The 20,691-nt window shown below is 42.0% G+C and overlaps 1 protein-coding gene across 1 annotated transcript in view; it reads left to right on the top strand.

Moving 5' to 3' along the window:
• The window catches only part of wdr27 (WD repeat domain 27), a 478,059-nt gene that overhangs the window by 128,722 nt on the left and 328,646 nt on the right, over nt 1-20,691 (top strand). The window contains exon 22 of the mRNA XM_078556372.1: nt 7,450-7,547. Within this exon, the coding sequence (XP_078412498.1) occupies nt 7,450-7,547 (98 nt within the window). The remainder of the gene's footprint in view (nt 1-7,449; nt 7,548-20,691) is intronic.

The raw sequence follows: 20,691 nt of genomic DNA on the forward strand, positions 1-20,691 counted from the left end.
TTATCAGATGCTGAAGCAGTCCGTGTCCATATGCAGCAAGACCTGGGCAACATTCAGGCTTGGGCTGATAAGTGGCCACACAAGTGCCAGGCAATGACCATATCCAACAAGAAAGAATCTCAACATCTCCCCTTGACATTCAATGGCATTACCATCGCCGTATCCCCCACTATCAACATCCTAGGGGTTACCATTGACCAGAAACTGAATTGGGCTAGCCATAGAAATAGTGTGGCTACAAGAGGAGGTCAGAAGCTAGGAATCCTGTGACAAGTAACTCACCTCTTGACTCCCAAAAGCCTGTCCACCATCTACAAGGCACAGGTCAGGAGTATGATGGAATACTATCCACTTGCCCAGATGAGTGCAGCACCGACAACACTCAAGAAGCCTCACACTATCGGGGACAAAGCAGCCTGCTTGACTGGCACCCCATCTACCACCTTAAATATTCACTCCTTCACCACTGACGCACAGTGACAGCAGTGTGTACCATCTACAAAATACACTGCAGCAATTCACCAAGGCCCCTTTGAGAGAACCTTCCAAACTCATGACCTCTACAACATAGAAGGACAAGGGCGGCAACACGGGAATACTAATTGAGTTGGAACTATACTGCCGTTCCTTCACTGTTGCTGGGTCAAAATCCTGGAATTCCTTCCCTAACAGCACTGTGGGTGTACCTACACCACATGGAATGAAGCAGTTTAAGAAGGTGGCTCACCACCACCTCAAGGGCAATTAGAGATGGGCAATAAATGCTGGGCTTGTCAGTGACACCCACATCAGGTGAAAGAAGAAAAAAAAACTTCCCATTGACATAAGGATTGACAACCAGAGGGCACGATTAAAGTAATTGTTAAATGAAGCAAAGGTGAAATGAGGAAAACATTTTTACGAGCTGGACTACACTGCTCAATGATGGTGGAGGCAGATTTAATTATGGCTTGCAACAGGGAAAAAAAAATTGCAGAGCTACAAGGAAAGGGCAGGGGAGTGAACTGAGCTTAATTGTTCTTGAGGAGAGCTAGCAAGGAGTCAACAAGCTGAATGATCATCTTCTGTGCTGTAACCTTTGTATGATTCCAAATGTGGATCCCTTAAAGGCTGAGACAGGAGAAATTATAATGGAGAGAAAAGAAATGTCAGAGATCCATTAAATAAATATTTTGTGCCTGGCTTCAAAAGACACAAAAAACATACCAGAAATAGTGGGAGCCAAGGGTCCCAGAAGAGTGAGGAACTTAAAGTAATAAATATTAGTAAAGTAGTAGCACTGGAGAAATTATGGAATTGAAAGCTGAAACATCCTCTGGACTTGACGGCTTACATCCTAGGGTTTTAAAAGAGGTAAATGCAAAAATTGTGGCTGCATTGGTTTTGACCTTCCAAATTTCCCTAGATTCTGGAAAGGTTTCAGTGGATTGGAAGGCAAAAAATTTAACACCTTTATTCAAGAATGGAGGGTGAGAAAAACCAAGGAACTACAGGGCAGTTGGCCTGATTTCAGTTGCCAGGAAAATGCTGGATTCCATTATAAAGGAAGTGCTAAAAGAGCACATAGAAAATCATAATTTTGTTTTATTTATTCATGGGTTGCAGGCATCACCAGCAAGGCCAGTATATATAGCCCATCCATAATTGCCCTTGAGAAAGTGGTGGTGAGCTGCCTTCTAGAAGGCTGAATGACTTGCTAGGCCATTTCAGAGGGCAGTTACAAGTCAAGCACATTAAGTGGAGTCACATGTAAGCCAGAATGGATAAGGATAGCAGATTTCCTTCCCTACAGAACATTGGTGAACTGGATGGTTTTTTACCACAATCCCGTAGTTTTGTGGTTGCCATCACTGATACTAGCTTTTTAATACAAGGTTTATTTAATTGAATTTAAATTTCCCAGCTGCCATGGTGGGATTTGAGCTCATATCTCTGGTCATAAATTATTATTAGCCCAGATAGAGGATTGGTTAAAGGAGAGAAAACAGAGTAGGAATAAATTGGTCATTTTCAGGTTGGCAAATGGTAACCGATGGGGTGCAGCAAGGATCAGTACTGGGAACTCAGCTATTTACAATCTTTGTTAATCACTTAGATGAAGGGACTGAGTTTAATGTATCCAAGTTGGTACAAAGCTATGTGAGAATGTAAGCTGTGAAGAGGTAGTAAAGAGCTTGCAAATGGATAGAGACAGGTTACGTGAGTGAGCAAGAAGGTGGCAGATGGAGTTTAATGTGGGGAGATATGAAGTTATTCATTTTAGTAAGAAGAATAGAAAACCAGAATATTTTTAAATGCCTTAAAACTATTAAATGTTGATGTTCAGGTGAATTTGGGTGTCCTTATGTATATAAGAAATACATGTAGGAACAGCAAGCAATTAGGAAGGCAAATGATATGTTGGCCTTTATTGCAAGGGGTTTGGAGTACAAGAGTAAAGATGTTTTGCAACAGTTGTACTGGACTTTGGTGAGACCACACCTAGAGTATTGTGCTAGTCCCATACCTAAGGAAGGAAGTATTTACCTCAGTGCGGACGCAGTGAAGGTTAACTAGATTGGTTCCTGGGAGGAGATGATTGTTGTATGGGGAGAGATTGGGTGAATTGGGTCTATACTCTCTGCAGTTTAAAAGAATGAGAGTCGATCTCATAGAAGCATACATGGTTTTGAAAGGGCTTGACAGGGTAGATGCTGAGGGGCTGTTTCAACAGGCTGGAGAGTCTAGAACTAAGGAGCTGGCCATTTCAGACTGAGATAAAGAGAAACTTTTTACCCAGCGGTTTGTGAATCTTGTGAAATTTGTACCCCAGTAGGTTGTGGATGCCTAGTCATTGAGTAGATTCATGGCTGAAGTTGATAGATTTTTGAACTCTAGGGAAATAAAGGAATATGGGGATTGGCAGGAAAGTAAAGCTGAGGTGGAAGATCAGCCATAATCTTATTAAGTGGCAGAGGGACTGTATGACTTGCTCCTGCTCCTGTTTCTTATGTTCTTAAGTTCTTAAAGTCATACTGTTAGTAGTTACATTTTTTCTGCTCCTTAAGAAATAAGTCAATTAAATGTCTAACTAAACAAGTGATTTTTCACATGATATGGATGCTTCTTGGTGTCGGTTGGACCATGAAAGCTAAGAACTTTCATATTACTATTGCCAAGGATTCTTTGTAGGATCTGAAGTGTCAAACTCTGAAAGCAGGAAGCAGCTCTTAAAAAAATGTGCTAATGCTTGCTGATTGCCCAAATATGACACATTACTTCACATTATAACTATCTAAGGATTAGTTAAGGAATGTAAAGTTGAATCAGGTTATTATGCATTAAAAGCAGCAGCAAGCTAGTAGCAAGGAACACTAATTGTTATTACAGATGTGTTAGGATTTGATATGGCAGTTACAAAATGGAACATTGATTCATCAAAGGAATATGAGGAGGTTATGGTTATAAATTCCGCCTGCTGTTTTCCTTACAAGGAAAGAGGTTTTGTTTGCACTAGGAGGAAGCATCTGCTGCATCAGTGAGTAGTTGGTAAAAGGTGGAAAAGAATGAGAAGTATGTTTCCATTCTGCAGTATGTCTGCACTGTGCTACTGTATAATGATGGAAAAATGTTGTACCCAAGGCTTACCAAAAACCTGGTTTCAATCTTTTTTATTTCCTCTGAGAATAGTTTACTGTTTTGTTGAAATACCTAAGACAGATTTGCTCAGTCTACATAATCTCTCCTAAGAGATAAAGCAAAATGCATGAGTGAATGTTGAAATCCCAATGTATTCTTTTTGTAGTGAAATAACTGTTTGCTGACTTGAATGTATTATGGAATCACATTTAACTGCTAGAAGAAAGAAACCATTACAAAAAAGATTTTGACATCTTAAGTAGATAAGATTTAAAAAGGGCAAAGGGAATTCTTGGCTCTGTACCTAGAGGCATTGAATGCAATAGAAAGGGAAGCTATACAGGGTGCATAATAATATCAGATCTTAAGCACAGTTGGACTGCTCTGTACAGATTTGGGCTCTCTATTAGAAGAAAGATGGACAAGTTGCAGCATTGATCATAGAGTCATATTATAGAACTTACAGTTGCAGGCCATTCAGCCCAGCTGGTCAATGCTGAAGTTTATGCTCCACATGAGCCTCCTTCCGCCATACAGCAACCAACTCATCTTGGAAGTATAAATTAGTGGAGAATTAACATCTGGGGCATGTTATAGAAAGCTTATCAGCAAATAAACTTGCTGTGCCACCTGCTGTCTCTGACTTTAACACCATAGGCAAGTGCTCAGATGAGAAGTGGTGTTAAATTTGAGCTAATTGTGATTATGCTGACAATACTTGGTGAGAGGTGACCGTTTGAGGTAAGCAGATTGGTGCTGTGGCTACAGTTCTGCGGGCGCTCTACCTGTCCATAGTGGTGAAGCGGGAGCTGAGCTTTAGGACGAGGTTTTCAGCTTACCGGTTGATCTACCTTCCCATCCTCACCTATGGTCATGAACTGTGGGTAATGACCGAAAGGATAATAGTGCGGGTGCAAGCGGCAGAAATGAGGTTTCTCCGCAGGGCTGCTGGGCGTACTCTGAGGAGTTTAGCAATGCGTGAGAGCTTTGGAGTAGAGTCACTGCTCCACTGAATCGAGAGGAGCCAGTTGAGGTGGTTTGGACATCTGATAAGGATGCCCCCTGGTAGGCTGCTGCTTGAGCTGAACCGGGCACAGCCCACTGGACAGAGACCTTGAGGCCCACCCAGGACACGCTGGAGGGATTACATCTCTCGGCTAGCCTGGGAACATCTGGGAAACCCCCAGGAGGAGCTGGAATCTGTGGCTGAGGAGAGGAAAGTCTGGTTGGCCCTGCTCAGCTTACTGCCACCACGACCCTCGCCAGAAGTGGTGTGAAAATGGATGGATGGAAGTGACCGTTTGGGATGTGGGAAATTCTATCAGTTTATAAACTGCACAGAAAATGCCCTCTTCTCCATGGTACTTGAAATGAGTTGCAGGACCCAGCCCCAGGAGTGATGACAAGCTGGGAATCAATGTCACACATCCCAGATTTTGTTGGCGGCCTCACATAGACGGGAGCTGATGTGGGACATAAAATGCTGGCTGGTAGGATGCTGAAACACAGGCCTGTTAATAGGGTGGTGAGGTGCCAGGAAGGAAGTTGAAAGCAACAATTAAAATTTAGAAGCAAATCCATTGGGTATAGACAGCAAGGGAGCTTAAAGAGGATGGGACCCAGTGCAAGAGAGACCAAGGACTGCAACATTTTGAACAAATTGATGCATGTGAAGGGTTGAGGCAAGTCAACCCACTAGGAGAGCAGAAGAAAAGTCAAAGTTTGAAGCGATGAAGCCATAAACAAAAGTTTCAGTGACGAGGTGAGAAAGGATTGGAACTAGACAGGATTACATAGGTGAAAGAAGGCATTCTTGGCAATTGAGCTGTTGTGTGTGGAAACGGGCTTTGGGATTGACTTGTCAGCTACAATTCAGCCTGAGCTGGCAGCTCAGGAAGTTGATGGAGTCAAGGCCAGAAGCACGTAGATGTTTCCAAGAGCCAAAAAGAATGACTTTGGTTTTGCCAACATTATGGAGGAAATGTTTTCCCACTCTTTCATATGAGATCTCTGAGCTCTTCCAATTCTGGCCTCTTGCACATCTCCAGTATTAATCACTCTGTTATTGGGTGGCCATGACTTCAGCTGCCTAAGGTCTGTAATTACCTCCCCAAACCTTTCCGCCTCTCTTCTCTCTCCTCCTTAAAACTTTCACTCCTTAAAACCTACCTCTTTGACCAAGCTTTTGGTCATCTTACCTCATACCGCCTCATGTGGCTCAGTGTCGAATTTTGTTTGATAATGCTCCTGTGAAGTGTCTGGAGATGTTTTGCAAAGTTAAAGGTGCAATATAATTGCAGGTTGTTATTGATGTTGTTTGGAACATATGAGAAAAGAATTGGATAGTTTGAGAAAAAAGCCCTTTGGACCATAAAAGAGACAAAGCGTAATCTACATTATCATGGATTCTACCTTACTTATTTGACATTCTGAAGGAAGATACTGCATGACTCTCCCTGTTTTCTCTCCACTCAAGATAATTTTTAAAACAAATATGAGATTATCTATTCAGCCTTGACTAGTTGTTTTGCATAGATGACATTGGGTTAATCCTAAAAGCAAAGGAACCATTGTGTTGCTTGGGATATTGTTATCTTTATGCTTAGTCTTAATTTTAAACAAATTCTTATTCAGTTATGTTCCTGAGGAATTAATTAACACAATACCTCTTTTGCTAATAGTCTGTTGTACATATCCACCACTCTGTGGAGAAAAAAAAACAGTTGAAGTCGATAACCTCCTTACATCATCATTATCCATACGCCAGCAGTCTCATACCTGTACAATGTCTCTCTTCCGTTAACGTTAATAACGGGCCCTGCTCGCCGACGTGTAAAATGACGTGGGAATACGTTGGGCGTGCGTCCGACGTCACCCCACGTCATTTAGATTCTCAGTTCGCGCCTGTCGAACTGTCAACGGCCTACTAAGGCCATTAAAAAACTAATGATGATGATTAATGGACCTGCCCGTCCAACCTGAAGGTTGACGGGCAGACCGGGAGCCCAGGCAGACTTCGGAAAAAACATGAAACCTCATCCACGGGCGGGATGAGGTTTCATGAGGGTATTTAAATTTTTATGAAATGTTGCAATAAAAGTTAGAGACATGTTCCAACTCATGTCACATGAGGGGATATGGCAGGGAATTTTTTTTATCACCTTTATTTAAAGTTTTCAATCAGAGCCGATCTCCCTGAGGCAGCACTTTGCCTCAGGGAGATCTGTGCGCTCTTTCGAAAGGGTGCACTCCTGGCTGAGGGAATCCCCCCCCCCCCACCGCCCGCACAGTGCTTCCGGCGGACGTCACGATGGGTGGGCTTTAATTGGTCCACCCATGTAAAATGGCGGCAACCCCTGACCAGGGGGCCCGATCAGAAGGCCGCCTGCCCACGCCAGTACTTCCCCCCTGATGGGAGGGGAAATGTTGCCCAATAAAAACAGAAAATGCTAGAAATACTGAGCAGGTCTGGCAGCATCTGTAGAGGTAAAACAGATAACATTTCAGGTTAATGACCTTTCATCAGAACCTACAACATGCTCAGAATTTTGTTTTTCTATTAACATTATGATGCCTCTGATTAAATCCACTCAAAAAATATTTTCCTGGAAGATGCCCCTTCACCTTTTACAGGGAAACAATGACTTACTCTAATGGTTTAATTTGATAGCATATTGTTTGGTTAATTTTATTACAAAGACAAATGATTTTGATAAGATGCTCAATTTAGACCTCGTTTCTTTTCCCTGCACAATTAGGATACTCTTTTAACTTTAGTTCACAGTCTTAACAATGGATGACTGTTTATGTGCTATCTCCATCTTGTTTTAGGGCTCAGTGTTTAGTACCCAGCCTTCTGAATCCTATAATCTCTTCCTGACAACTGCTATAACGGATGGGATTAAATTGTGGGATTTGCGGACATTGAGGTAAGAAAATATCAATCATTCTTAGTGGTTCTGCCTATCCTATTGTAAAAATAAGCTTCACAAAGTACAGGAATGTTAACTTTAAGTGTGATGAATACTTCTATTATTATTATTCATGCAAACTTGCTGGGCAACTAGATTATAGATTTAGATAATGCAAAGTGTCCCTCCTCTATTAATTTACAAGCAATGCTTAATCAGTTCTGACCATATTGTGATGCTTTACTGTCTTTCATCTCCATTAGTGCTTCAAGCAACTTTTATTGCTGAGAAGTATTGGTTGGTTGCATAGAACGTAACCTAATTTTCCATCCACTCTTAAGTCACTGTTTGCTTATTACTTGGCTTTCAATTAACATGGAAACCAAAGCCAGTTTACTTACAAAATGCTAGTCTCAAACAATCATATGAAGCACTGATCATTTAACTGTGGAAGTTCACCAAGACATTACAAGAGACATTGCACTTAAAATTATTTTGAAACCCTGCAGGCATAGTCACATAGATACAAGAAATCAGTTTTTATTGGTTGATTTTATTTTATAAACATTGATAAACCTCTAGGTGTAACTTTTTTAAGTAGTTTCAGACTCAAACCAACAAATGGAAAGATGTGGCACTCGGTATAATTACTGTAGTTCCCTATAAAAAGGACACATTGGATGCTTTTCAGTACTTTACAGGGTCTTACTTGGAGTGGGTGTACTTGCCCACGGTCTTATCGGGCAGAATTTCATGGCTCCGCTGCAGGCTGGAAAATACAGCGAGCTGTTCAAAAGCTCATTGACTTCAGCAGGACTGGAAAATCCCGCTGGCTGGGGGACCTGTAAATTTCCGCCCGTCCTGTCTGACATGGTGTGCTTTGCCAGTATCCCTGCACAACTGCAGCTCTAACAGTCAGGATTGCCAGGAAATTGATAGTGTGGTGGTACTTGTAATTGGAGCTAGGTAATACGCTTGTGGGCAGATTAGTTAAAGTGTAAATTGACTTTTTTAGCCTTAATCAGCTAAAACTGAAGGCAGGAATCTGCATAAACTGCAAAATGCTTGATAAACACAAGGCTAGTTTGCCAAGAAAAATCAAATTTGAATCAGTGTGTTGCAAAGGAACTCTTATAAATTTCAAATTTGGAAATATTTGTACCACAGCCCATTCAATCATGTATTCAGCTATTTAATGGAAGGAAAAACGGAATGCAGCTATAATTTTACCACAGGATGATTAGACCTGTAAAATCTGTCAAATGTTTCCGAGGAAGATGTGCCAATGAATTGATAGTTTTCAGCTTGCAGTGGTTAAATATATATAACTTTAGAATTTTTTTTAACTGAATAGTATTTTGGAATTCTATAGTGGGATTAGTGCGATGGTGATTTTGTGTGGGTTACGTATCATCATTGCAAAACAACTTTAAATGTAAAATAAGGTTTATCTACTGTGCATGATTTAAAAATAATTTGCAAATAAATGCTGAGCCTTATATCAAATGACATTTAGGTCTTAGTTCCTGGGAAAGTTTATTCCAAAGCAAATCCAGTATAAATGCTGCTCTATTTCCAAACAGGTCATGGAAACAGCCACAAACCATAAGATTCATACAGGTGTGGTATAATAAACCATGCCCCCTGTAGATAGTGTGGTCACGGTTGGAATACAGAGAGTGGAACCACCATAATAAAGAAGACTCCCTTGTGGATAATAGAAATTGGTGATAATTGATTGTTCCTAAATTTGAAGTAACATGTGTAGTGCCCTAGACATGAACATGAAGACGATGAGCTGGATTTTCCATAAGACTTCATAATCCTGATGGGGGTCCTGAGCCCTCACTTGCCAGTAGCGAGACTGTTAGCGCAATCCTTTGGGAGGCAGACCCCTAGTTGGATGCCTCCGTGCTCGCATGCCTCTGATGTGGCAGGTCCAGTCAAAAGGCTGGGCAATCTCGAGCCTTGGCAACCCTGCCAGGAAAGGTAGAGGTTGCTGAAACTGTTTAGAAACGGTGAGGATACCTCAAAATGGAGGCCCCCTTGGAAGCATGGATGCAAATAAAAAATTATGAGGGGCATTAGGCCCCTCGGGAGTGGAGGGAAAACTGCTCCAAATGAATTGTTTGGACCGTGGATGCGTCCTTTCCGGCTTGCAGTGCTGTATTTGGGGCATGGAGACTCTAAGTCCGAGGGGCTTCCCTTTGACCTGCCGCAGGGAGGTCGCCTACACTGAGCTGGCAGCCTCTGCATGTGGTGAGGCCGCAGAATCAGTCCTAATTGGCTGCCTGCCCCTGTAGTGTGGGCAATTGATCTGCTTCCTAGCCTACCTTGGGAAGTTCGCTGGTAGTGGGAATGTCAGGGAGCCATCCTGACGTGGCTCCCCACCCTCCCCCACCCCGCTCATAGTGCCAGAATAATTCAGTCCAATATCTCGGGTCGTAATGCTGATTTTTGTAGATAGGAGGAGATTGACGTTAGCAGTGAGGCACTGACTTGTTCCAGCCTTGGTCCAACAAAATCAACCAAAATGGCAGATCATTGGTATAAAAGCAAAATACTGAGGATGCTGGAAATCTGAAATAAAAACAGAAAATTCTGGAAATACTCAGTAGGTCATGTAGCATCTGTGGAGAGAGAAGGAGTTATCATTTCAGGCTGATGACCTTTCATCAGAACTGCACTTCAACAGTACTTAGCTGGCTGTAAAGCATTTTCTGATGAAAGCCCATCGACCTGAAACATTAACTCTGTTACTCTCTTCACAGATGCTTACCTGCTGAGTATTTCCAGCATTTTCTGTTTTAATGGCAGGTAATTGGAGTGGATAATGGAGGTCTAACTATATATTTTATCTTTCAGATGCAACAGGAAAATGGCTTTGGGAGTATACTTTAGTGATAGTGACCCTTACAAATTTCAAATTGAGTTCCCTGCCTACCATTCCCTCTTACTATGTAAATTTCATCTGCTAGGTTATTCAGTTTTTTTCTAATCATGCCATTGTTAGTTATGTTTTGCTTGTTAAATAAGAACCAAGGGCCACGCTGATACAAATCTACCTGCAGAGAAGATAGCACGAATATCAGGAGACTGATCATTTGTGTGCATAATATTTTTGTATTACCTTTATTGGATAGTACTTGTGGATTGTTGACATTTGTGTCAAAATCAGTTGACCAATACTCGACAATTTAATGTGCTGACAAATAAAGTAAATAGTTTTCATTGTTCTATGGCTTGGTTCATTTAGCCTGTTGGCCACCTTTCAGCTGACAATGTCATTGGTATACCTTTTCAATGCCAGCTAATACGTGTGAATGATGAAGGCACCCAAAGGCAGGTTCTTGGCCCATTGTCTGCCGATGCTTCATTCTGAGCTGTTTTCTTTCAGTTTTTGTCAGTGGTGGTTTGCTATTGCCTTCCATGTAGGGCAAGGAGGCAGATCCCAAGTCAGCTTCAGCTGTAGCAGGAATCGAACCTGCGCTATTGGTGTTATTCTGAACCACAGACTAGTCATCCAGTCAACAGAGCTAACTTATTGTCATTGATGCTTTAACAGCTGTGTGTGATGCTCTCACCATTTCCCCACAAATATTTGTGTTGATTCTAATTGTAGATGTGAAGCCCAACGAACATGCGAGTTAGGAGCAGGAGCAGGCCACTCGGTTCCTTGAGTCTGCTCTGCCGTTCAATAAGATCATAGCTAATCTGATTGTAGCCTCCATTCCACATTCCTGCCTACTTGTGAAAACCTTTCAACCCCTTGTTTATCATCTAGCTCTGCCTTAAAAAATATTCAAAGACTCTGCTTCCATTGCCTATTCAGGAAGGAAGTTCCAAAGACTCATGACTCTGAGAGAAAAAATTTCTCCTCATCTCTGTTTTAAATGAGCAACACCTTATTTTTAAATTGTGACCCCTAATTCTAGATTCTCCCACGAGAGGAAACATCTTCTGTCAAGACCTTTCATGATCTTAAAGGTTTCCGTCAAGTCGCCTCTTACTCTTCTAAACTCCAATGGATACAAACCTAACCTGTCCAACCTTTTCTCATAAGACAACCTGCCCTTTCTGGTATTAGTCTAATCTAATAATTCTAACGCATTTACATCATCCCTTAAAAAAGGAGGCCAATACTGTACACAGTACTCCAGATGTTGTGTCACCAGTGCCCTGTATAACTAAAGCGTAACCTCCCTACTTTTGTACTCAATTCCCCTCGCAATAAACGATGACACTCTATTAGCTTTCATGTTTACTCGCCAAACCTGCATACTAGCCTTTTGTGATTCATGCACTAGGACACCCAAATCCGTCTGAATCTCAGAGCTCTGCAACCTCTCACCATTTAGATAATATGCTTCATTCTTATTCTTCCTGCCAAAATGGACAATTTCACATTTTTCCCCACTATACTCCATTTGCCAGATCTTTGCCCACTCACTTAACCTATGCCACTTTGTAGCCTCCTTACAACCTCTTCACAACTTACTTTCCTACTTGGCATCATCAGCAGATTTAGCAACCATACCTTTAGTCCCTTCATCCAAGCCATTTATATAAATTGGAAAAAGTTGAGGCCTTAGCTTTGATCCCTGTGGCACATCACTCATTACATCCCGCCAACCAAAAAAAGACCCATTTATGGCTACTCTCTGTCTCTGTTAGCTAGCCAATCTTCTACCCATGCCAGTTGTTACCCATACACCATGAGCTTTTATTTTCTGTAATAACCTTTCACGTGGCACCTTATCAAATGCCTTCTGGAAACTAAGTAGAGTACATCCATATAGTGAAGACCGATGCAAAATACCAGTTTAATTCATCTGCCATCTCCTTGATTTCCATTATTAATTCCCCAGACTCACTTTATGTAGGACCAACGCTCACTTTTTAAAAACTTTTCTTTATTAAATATCTATAGAAACTCTTACTATCTGTCTTTATATTTCTAGCTAGCTTCCTCTCGTAGTCTAATTCTCCTCTCCATACTAATCTTTTTGTCATTCTTTGCTGTTCTTTATATTCTGTCCAATCTTCTGACCTGCCACCCATCTTTATGCAATTATATGCTTTTTCTTTAAGTCTGATACTAATTTAACATTTTTAGTTAACCACGGATGGTGGGTTCTCCCATTGGAAATTTTCTTTCTCGTTGGAATGTAAATATTCTGTATATTCTGAAATATCCATTTAAAAGCCTGTCACTGCATTTCTGTTAACCTATCCCTTAACCTCATTTTCCAGTTCAGTTTGGCTAGCTCTGCTTTCATGTCCTCATAATTACCCTTATTTAAGTTTAAAATACTAATCTCGGACCCACGCTTCTCTCCCTCAAACTGAATGTAAATTTCAATCATATATGATTGCTGTCACCTAGGGGCGTCTTTGCTATGAGGTTATCAATTAATCCCGTCTCATTACACAATAGCAGGTCTAGTATAGCCTGCTGTCTGGTTGGCTGCAGAATATGCTGTTCTAAGAAACATCCCAAAACATTCTGTGAACTCCTCATCTACGCTACCTTTGTCCATCTGATTTTTCCAGTCTACATGTAGATTAAAATCCCCCACGATTATCAGTGTACCTTTCTGACAAGCTCCCATTATCTCTTTCTTTATACTCTGTCCTACTGTGTAGTTACAATTAGGAGGCCTGTACACCACTCCCACAAGTGACTTCTTGCCTTTATCATTACTCATCTCAACCCAAACTGCTTCCACATCCTAGTTTCCTGAATTTAGGTCATCCTTCTCTAATGTGCTAATACCATCATTAATTAACAGAGCCACCCCTCCACTTTTTCCTAACTCCCTGTCCTTCCTAAATCTCATGTACCCTTCAACATTCGGGTCCCAATCTTTGTTATCCTGCAGCCATGTCTCTGTAATGGCTATCAGATTGTACTTATTGATTTCTATTTGCGCTATTGGTTCATCTGTTCTGTTTCAAACGCTACATGCCATTAGATACAGAGCTTTCAGTTTTGTCCTTTTGTATTGCTGAAAAAGGACATTTTGTCGAAGCTTTTTGTCTTACACTCAACAGGACAGTCACAGGAATACCAACGTCAGGGGAAGCAACAACTTTCTACTGTGTATTGCTGAAAAAAGAAACATGACGAAGCCCCTTGTCCCACACCCATCAGGACACCCTTCAATAATACCAATATAAGGGGAAAACAACAACCCACTCAGCACGAGAAGAGAATACTGACTGGTTGGGAGTGGACTCAGCTAAACAAAATGGCTGAAAGCCATTTGCTGACTCATTCCTCAGGGCAGTGCTTTAGCCAACTAGGGTCAACCTGTCTGGTTTGAATTTCAAGCAGCGTTTGGGAGTTGGCTGCCGGTCACTATCGCTGATGCATTCTCCATGGTAGCGCCTCTGCCATCGGAGTCCACTTGCCAACCAGTCAGCACTCTCTCCTCGTGCGGCGTGTTTTGCTGTTTTCCCCTTGTATTGGTATTTTTGTGTGCTTTCCTGATGAGTGCGGGACGAGGGGCTTTGACATGTCTCTTTTTTTCAGCAATACACAGTATAAAGTTGTTGCTTCTCCTTACACTGATATTCTTGCAATTGTCCTGCAGTTTCAACAAAATGTCTTTATTCAGCAATACTCAGGTTCTGCATTACCAAATGACTATTTTGTCCTTTTATCATTTTTTGTAACACCTAGCCTTATCTGCTGACTTACTCTGAGGGGAGAATTTTCTCCCTGTTGGGGAGGCTGGGCGGGAGCGGGCGAGCACACTTGCCACTTTGCATGGGTGGGCCATTTAAGGCCCGCCCAACGTGATGTGCACCCGGAAGCGCTGAGTGCTCCCTGTGCGGGTGGGGGGGAGTAGGCTGAGTCAGGGCCTGCACTCTTTTGCGCAAGCACGCGAAAGAGTGCAGAAATCTCCCTGAGGCACAAAGCTGCCTCAGGAAGATTAGTGTGATTTTTTAAAAAGTTTAATAAAGAAGAAAAAAAAAATTTTAAAGACATGTCCGCTCATGTGACAGTGTCACATGAGCTGGGACATGTCAATGAGCTTTAATAAAAACATTTATTTAATTTACAAACCCTTCATGAAACTTCATCCCGCCTGTGGATGAGGTTTGATGATAAATGCGAAGGCTGCCTGGGCTCTTCACCTGCCTGCCAACCTTAAGGTTGGACAGGCAGCTCAATTAATTACTTTAATTAGTTTTTAAATGGCCTTAATAGGCCTTTGACAGTTTGGCGGGCGCGCAGCCGACTCCGCTGTCTGCCTGCCGAACTGAGGATCAGAATGAAACGCGGTAACGTCGGGACGCACGCCCGACTTCACTGCGCGTCATCTTACGTGTTGGCGAGTGGGGCCCACCCCCGCTCGCTGACCAGAAGATTCTGCCGTTAGCTTTGTACTCTCTGTGTTTTCCTGTCACGTTCTGTTTATCATTTCCCATATTAGTATTTCTCTTGCTTTGCCTCTACTCTTTGGTTTACCACATCTTCCCAAATTTGATCCCTTGCCCCCATTATATGCTAGAGAGCAAAGGTATCCTGAGAGTACAAGTTTCTTCCCATGTATCCAAACACATGGATTTTTACTTGGGGCAATAGAATGCTTTCCCCAGACTGATAGCTTCCTATATGGTACTTTGTCCACACATGGAGAATCACTACAATTTTTTTAAAAGTAGTAATGAACACTTTCTTAATGGCCTGCAAGCAATCAGTGGTTGGCCCACTGTCAATGGGTTTACTGTTTATTTAGCCTGTGCTTCTCATATGTAAGTTGGAGTGGACCACGGAAGACTGAGGGTAGGAATCCCAAACACTGAATAAGATTCATATTTTATCTTAAAGACTAACTTAATTTCTGAATGGGATTCTCAGGATGTAGAATATTTTTGGATACGTTCATAAGTAGAATACAAAAAGACAAATTATATGTTTAGAGCCCAGGATTAAAGTACATTTCTCTTTTTTTTGTATCTACTTATGAATGTATCCAAAAATATCCTACATCCTGAGAACCCCATTCAGAAATTGTCAGTCTTTAAGATAAAATATGAATCTTATTCAGTGTTTCAAATTCCTACCCTCAGTCTTCTATGGCCCACTTCAATTTATATATGAGAAGGACAGGCTAAGCAAACAATAACCTCATTGACAGTGGGCCAACCGTTGATTGCTGCAGGCCATTAAGGAAGTGTTCATTACTATTTTAAAAAAAATTGTAGTGATTCTCCATGTGTGGACAAAGTACCATATAGGAAGCCATTAGTCTGGGGAAAGCATTCTATTGCCCCAAGTAAAAATCCATGTGTTTGGATACACGGGAAGAAACTTGTGCTCTCAGGATACCTTTGCTCTCTAGCATATAATGGGGGCAGGCTTTCTACACAGATGATGCAACTGAAAACCCCTACTGCAATGGAAATTTACAGTTCACATTGTGAGTATAAATATTTCACCTAAAGCCAAAGATGTTTACTGCCTAAATAAATTTATCTTCAGAACTGCAAGCAGAACGGCTGCAGCTCCCCCTTTAATTTGGAACAACTTTGGGAAGGGGGTGAAGGAGATTCTGGAGCTTTACAGGACAAGCTTGTACAATCTCAGACAAGGGCTGCTGTGCTGCTAATTCAGTGTAATATTGTGTCAGAAGCAGATGCTGAAGTTCTTTCAGGGATAACTCATGGGTAAATTGCAAGGAATCATTAAGAATAATCAATTAGGAGTATATTATCAAGTGGCAAGAATCCTCTTCCTATTATTTTGCCTTACTCAAAGTCTCCTGAGCAAACTCCTGTGAATGGAGAAACCCAAGGAGGTTATGCAACCTCAGAGTTTCCTTTTGATGCATGCTAGTCAAAACCTTAGGAAAACATATAATGACAAAAGCCAATTGGCACATCACCTATATTCATATATAATAGGATTTGCACACACCCTTTAGTCTCTGGAAGAAAGGTTCTTTCTGCCCACCCATTGAACCCCAGAGTATCTACTTGATCTTTTCAAGACTAATCTGGCCTATTTTATTGGTCAGTAGCCCTCTTTGATATAACATTCCAATTTTGCATCCAATTTCTTATGTATCCGATTAAAGCCAGAACATCTACATCAATGGCTTCTTGTCCCATTTCTGTCTACCACCTCTGGAGACCCTAAAAATCTATCCTTAGCTTCCTCTTCTTCCTCATCTACATGCTTCCCCTCAGCAACATCATGGTGGACATGCCACCAGGTTCAACACGTGCAGTGATCACACCCAGCCCTACCACCACCACCTCTCTCAGCCTCTCCACTGCCTTTGTGTTGCCAATCTGCTTGTCCAACATACTTGAGCCGCAATTCACTCCAGTTAAACATTTGGAACACGCGATTACATCGAAATTTCCATGCTCCCCACCCCCACCTCCAAAGTGTCCTTCAGCCCTTAGTGACTACAGATGATAAAGGCATGGATGAGGGTTTCAGCAGGATGGGAGGGGAGGGGATGGGTGATGATAGAGGTGTGATAAGTGGTCTTTGTGATGGAGAGGATATGTGGTTGGAAGCTCTGATCGAGGCCAAATAGGTTGTGAACAGTCAGCTTCAAATTGACACAATGGCTGTGGAATGGCATGGAATTATTGGTGAGATGATGAAGTTTGTTGCCAGGCTGAAAGCTCCTTATTAGGCCACCTCTGGGAAAATTGCACCCGTCGTTCCACATAGCCATTTCCAGTTTCCCAACCTGGAATTGAGGCTGAATTTGGGAACATGACCCGCCTGACAAAATTCACCTCTACTATTCTAATGCTGAAAGTCAACAAAGGGAAATTTAACTGACAAACCGTGAGAGCCACATGTGGAGAATTACACCTTCAGAAATTGATATAATGGAATTCTTCAGCCTTGAAAATTTAAATGGTCCGAGTCATGGGGTCAGATAAGCTTCCTTTAAATGACGATCATTCACCATACAAGATAAATACTAAGGCCTGAATTTTCGCTCCCGCGTTGGGAACGCAAAGTAGAGACAATTCCTGGCTCCGCAAGCTCAACCCAGGAGAAAATACCCAGGAAGGTTATATTTTCGATCCGGTAGTGCAGGTGAAAATGGGATTCATGGAGGGCAACTCCTGAATGAGTGTGGAGGTGCCGGATGCGGAGGTGGGCGTCATGGAAGGCTTGCCTCAGTGCACCGGCACTGTGTGGAAATTAAAAAAAAAATAAAACGTAAAACAGCACTCCAGCTGTCACTCCTCACCCCCCCACCCCTTACATGCCTCAGGCCCAATCCATGCCAACCGATGCCACCTCATGCCCCCTACCCAACCCCATGGCCTCCCATACCCTCCATGGCAACTTATGCTCCTCTACCCATCCCCCATGGCCCCTCATACCCTCCATGCCACCCTATGCCTCATACCCACCCCCATGACCCTTTATAGTCTCAAGCCAGTCTATGCCTCCCACCCACCACCCTTTGCCCACACTGCATGCCAACTCACCTTGTACCCATCATAGACAAACCTCAGGACCCATGCTGAGATGAAATTAAATAAAGTTCTAAGTGTCTGTTGCAGACTTTATTTAAGAAAAACACTCATTCATAATAAACCCATTCACTCTATTTACATTCCTTCATCTACATCCTTATAAAAACAAACATTATTCATGTGCTTAATCCCTTATAAAAACAAGCATTGGAACTCAGTCCCACTTCAAAGAGTCTACAATCACTTGTAGCTATAAATCAAACTGTGAAATGGCAGGCACCCCACTGTGATAATGGAAGGTTGTGAAATCAGTCAGGCAGCACTAATCCAGTAATAGAAACCCTCAGGTATATGTCAACAGACAGATTGAAATGGCTAGCAATGATTTTTTTTTAAACACTTCTGGAGATTTTGGCCCCTGCTGCCATCGCTCATGTGGAGCCTGATTGTTCCTTTTCCTGCACTGTTACATTTGGAGTCCCTGATTTCTCATGCTGCCCCCAGGTGACATGATCTGAAAAAACATTAGGCTCCACATGTACACTGACATACCTAGCCCTATATCTTGACTGAATTTCAATGTCATTGAACTTTTTGCAGATGTAGAGGACTTTAGACCTGTATACATAATGTGGTTATGACTCCAGTATTTGGTCTATTATTTCTACCAGAAAAATGTTGCTGAAAATAATTTGATTAATTGGCATGAAACAATTAATACCTCGAAAATGACATGAAGTGCCTTTATGCCTGACAGTGCAAAAACAGCTCTCTTGAGCAACAGCTCTCTTGAGTGACTTATCTTTGGCACTGAATTTACCATTCAATTAGAACTACCTGTGCACATTTAATATGGGTGTGGTGCTAAGTGATCATTACCCTGCGGCTTGAATCTTCTGGTCGGTGTGTGGGGGCGGGCTCCGCTTGCCGACGCGTAAAATGATGTGCGGTGACATGGGGCGTGCGTTCTGATGTCACTGCCTGTCATTCCAATCTTCAGTTTGGCGGGCGCGCACCAGAGTCGGCTGCGTGCCTGCCAAACTATCAAAGGCCTGTTAAGGCCATTTAAACACCAATTGAAATCATTAACAGGGCTGCCCGTCCAACCTTAAGGTTGGCAGGCAGGCGAAGAGCCCAGGCGGCCTTCACATTTCTCATGAAAGTCATCCACAGGCGGGATGAGGTTTCATGAAGACTTTATAAATTAAATACAATTTTTTTAATGAAATACATAAACATGTCCAAGCTCATGTGACACTGTCACATGAGGGGACATGTCTGAGTAATTTTTAAATTCTTTTTTAAATTTTTCATGATTAAATTAATCTCCCTGAAGCAGCTGTTTGCCTCAGGGAGATTTCTGCGCTCCAACTCTCTCTCCTCCCCCCGCCTGCACAGGGAGCGCTGAGTGCTTCTGGGTGTGCGTCATGCTGGGTGGGCCTTAATTGGCCACGTAAAATGACGGCGCACAGCCGATCGCAGGCGGCGATCGGCTGTGTGCCCGCTCCCGGCCAGCCCGCACAACAGGGAGAAATTTCTGCCCTGTGTTTTTTAACTCTCCCTAGAATTATTGAATGTTGCCTCTAGTAAAACAGGGATTGCCAAACGTTATTTCAGTTCAACTGGAAGCCATATTCAAATGTATATTTCTCTAAAAAAAATACATTCAGACCAGACATAACACCCAGGGCCTGAAATCTTGAAACTTTTAGCTTTGTTGCTGGCAGATAGCTTAATTTCTGATGCAAGATGCTTATGTTTTAAATACATTGCTTTGATTGGCCAGCAGGAAACAGTTTAGATTGAAGACCAAGATTAATTTGTGCTTGAGGTATGGCTTTGAGCTCTGGTCCATCTGAGTAAAGCTCCAGAATTATTTTCCAGACTTCATTATTAGAAGTATGCAATTTTTAATCCTTCAGTTGTTTCTGAATATCATTGAATAAGTATTATGTATTTTCAATTCTGAACTTGTTCTGATTATTCCATTACCTAAGGCATAGCTTGACCTGCTTTTTTCTTTTTTATTCTTTCGTATTTGTTTGGCGTTTCATCATCCTGTCTTTTCAAAACTGGCAATACTTCATCTTCTGTCAAACCTGGTAAAATGGGTAGTGCTGATTTTGGTTCAGTATGTAAACAAGTGCATGCTGTTTGAAATTGAGCAGCAGTCTTTTATTCTATGTAGATTTGTCTTAAGGACACACTGCTCCTAAATGTATCTTGAGTTGTGAAATGTGTTCATTATTAAAAAGTATGGTTTTTTTCCAATGCTTCAATAATGGAAATTGTTTTTAAAAACTTACATTTATCCATTTTTTGCGATTTTCATGTCAGAGTGACTAATGCAATATCAACAATTTCTTTGTTTGGGACCTTATAGAAAGTCAACATGAATGCAAATCAGAAATACTGCCTGTGCACTCAAAGAGTTATAATTATCTGCTCGTGTTAGCATCCCAATGAAGGCATAGTCCTGATTTCTCTCAGACTGCTGCCCAAAATGGCTAAACTTTGTGGTGGGGAAACTTAGGGAATGGGGTGCGTGATACGATGTGGGGTGGGAGGATGGAGGGTGCTAAATCAGGCTAGTTTCCCAAATAAGCTAATGACGTGCTGCCTTCTGTTTGTCACAACTGAGTCATTTGCTAGGTCAATTCAGAGGGCAGCTTTTCTGGATGGGGTAGGCAGGTAA

Source organism: Cetorhinus maximus, chromosome 14 (genome assembly GCF_964194155.1).
Source record: "Cetorhinus maximus chromosome 14, sCetMax3.hap1.1, whole genome shotgun sequence".
Classification (NCBI taxonomy): domain Eukaryota; kingdom Metazoa; phylum Chordata; class Chondrichthyes; order Lamniformes; family Cetorhinidae; genus Cetorhinus; species Cetorhinus maximus.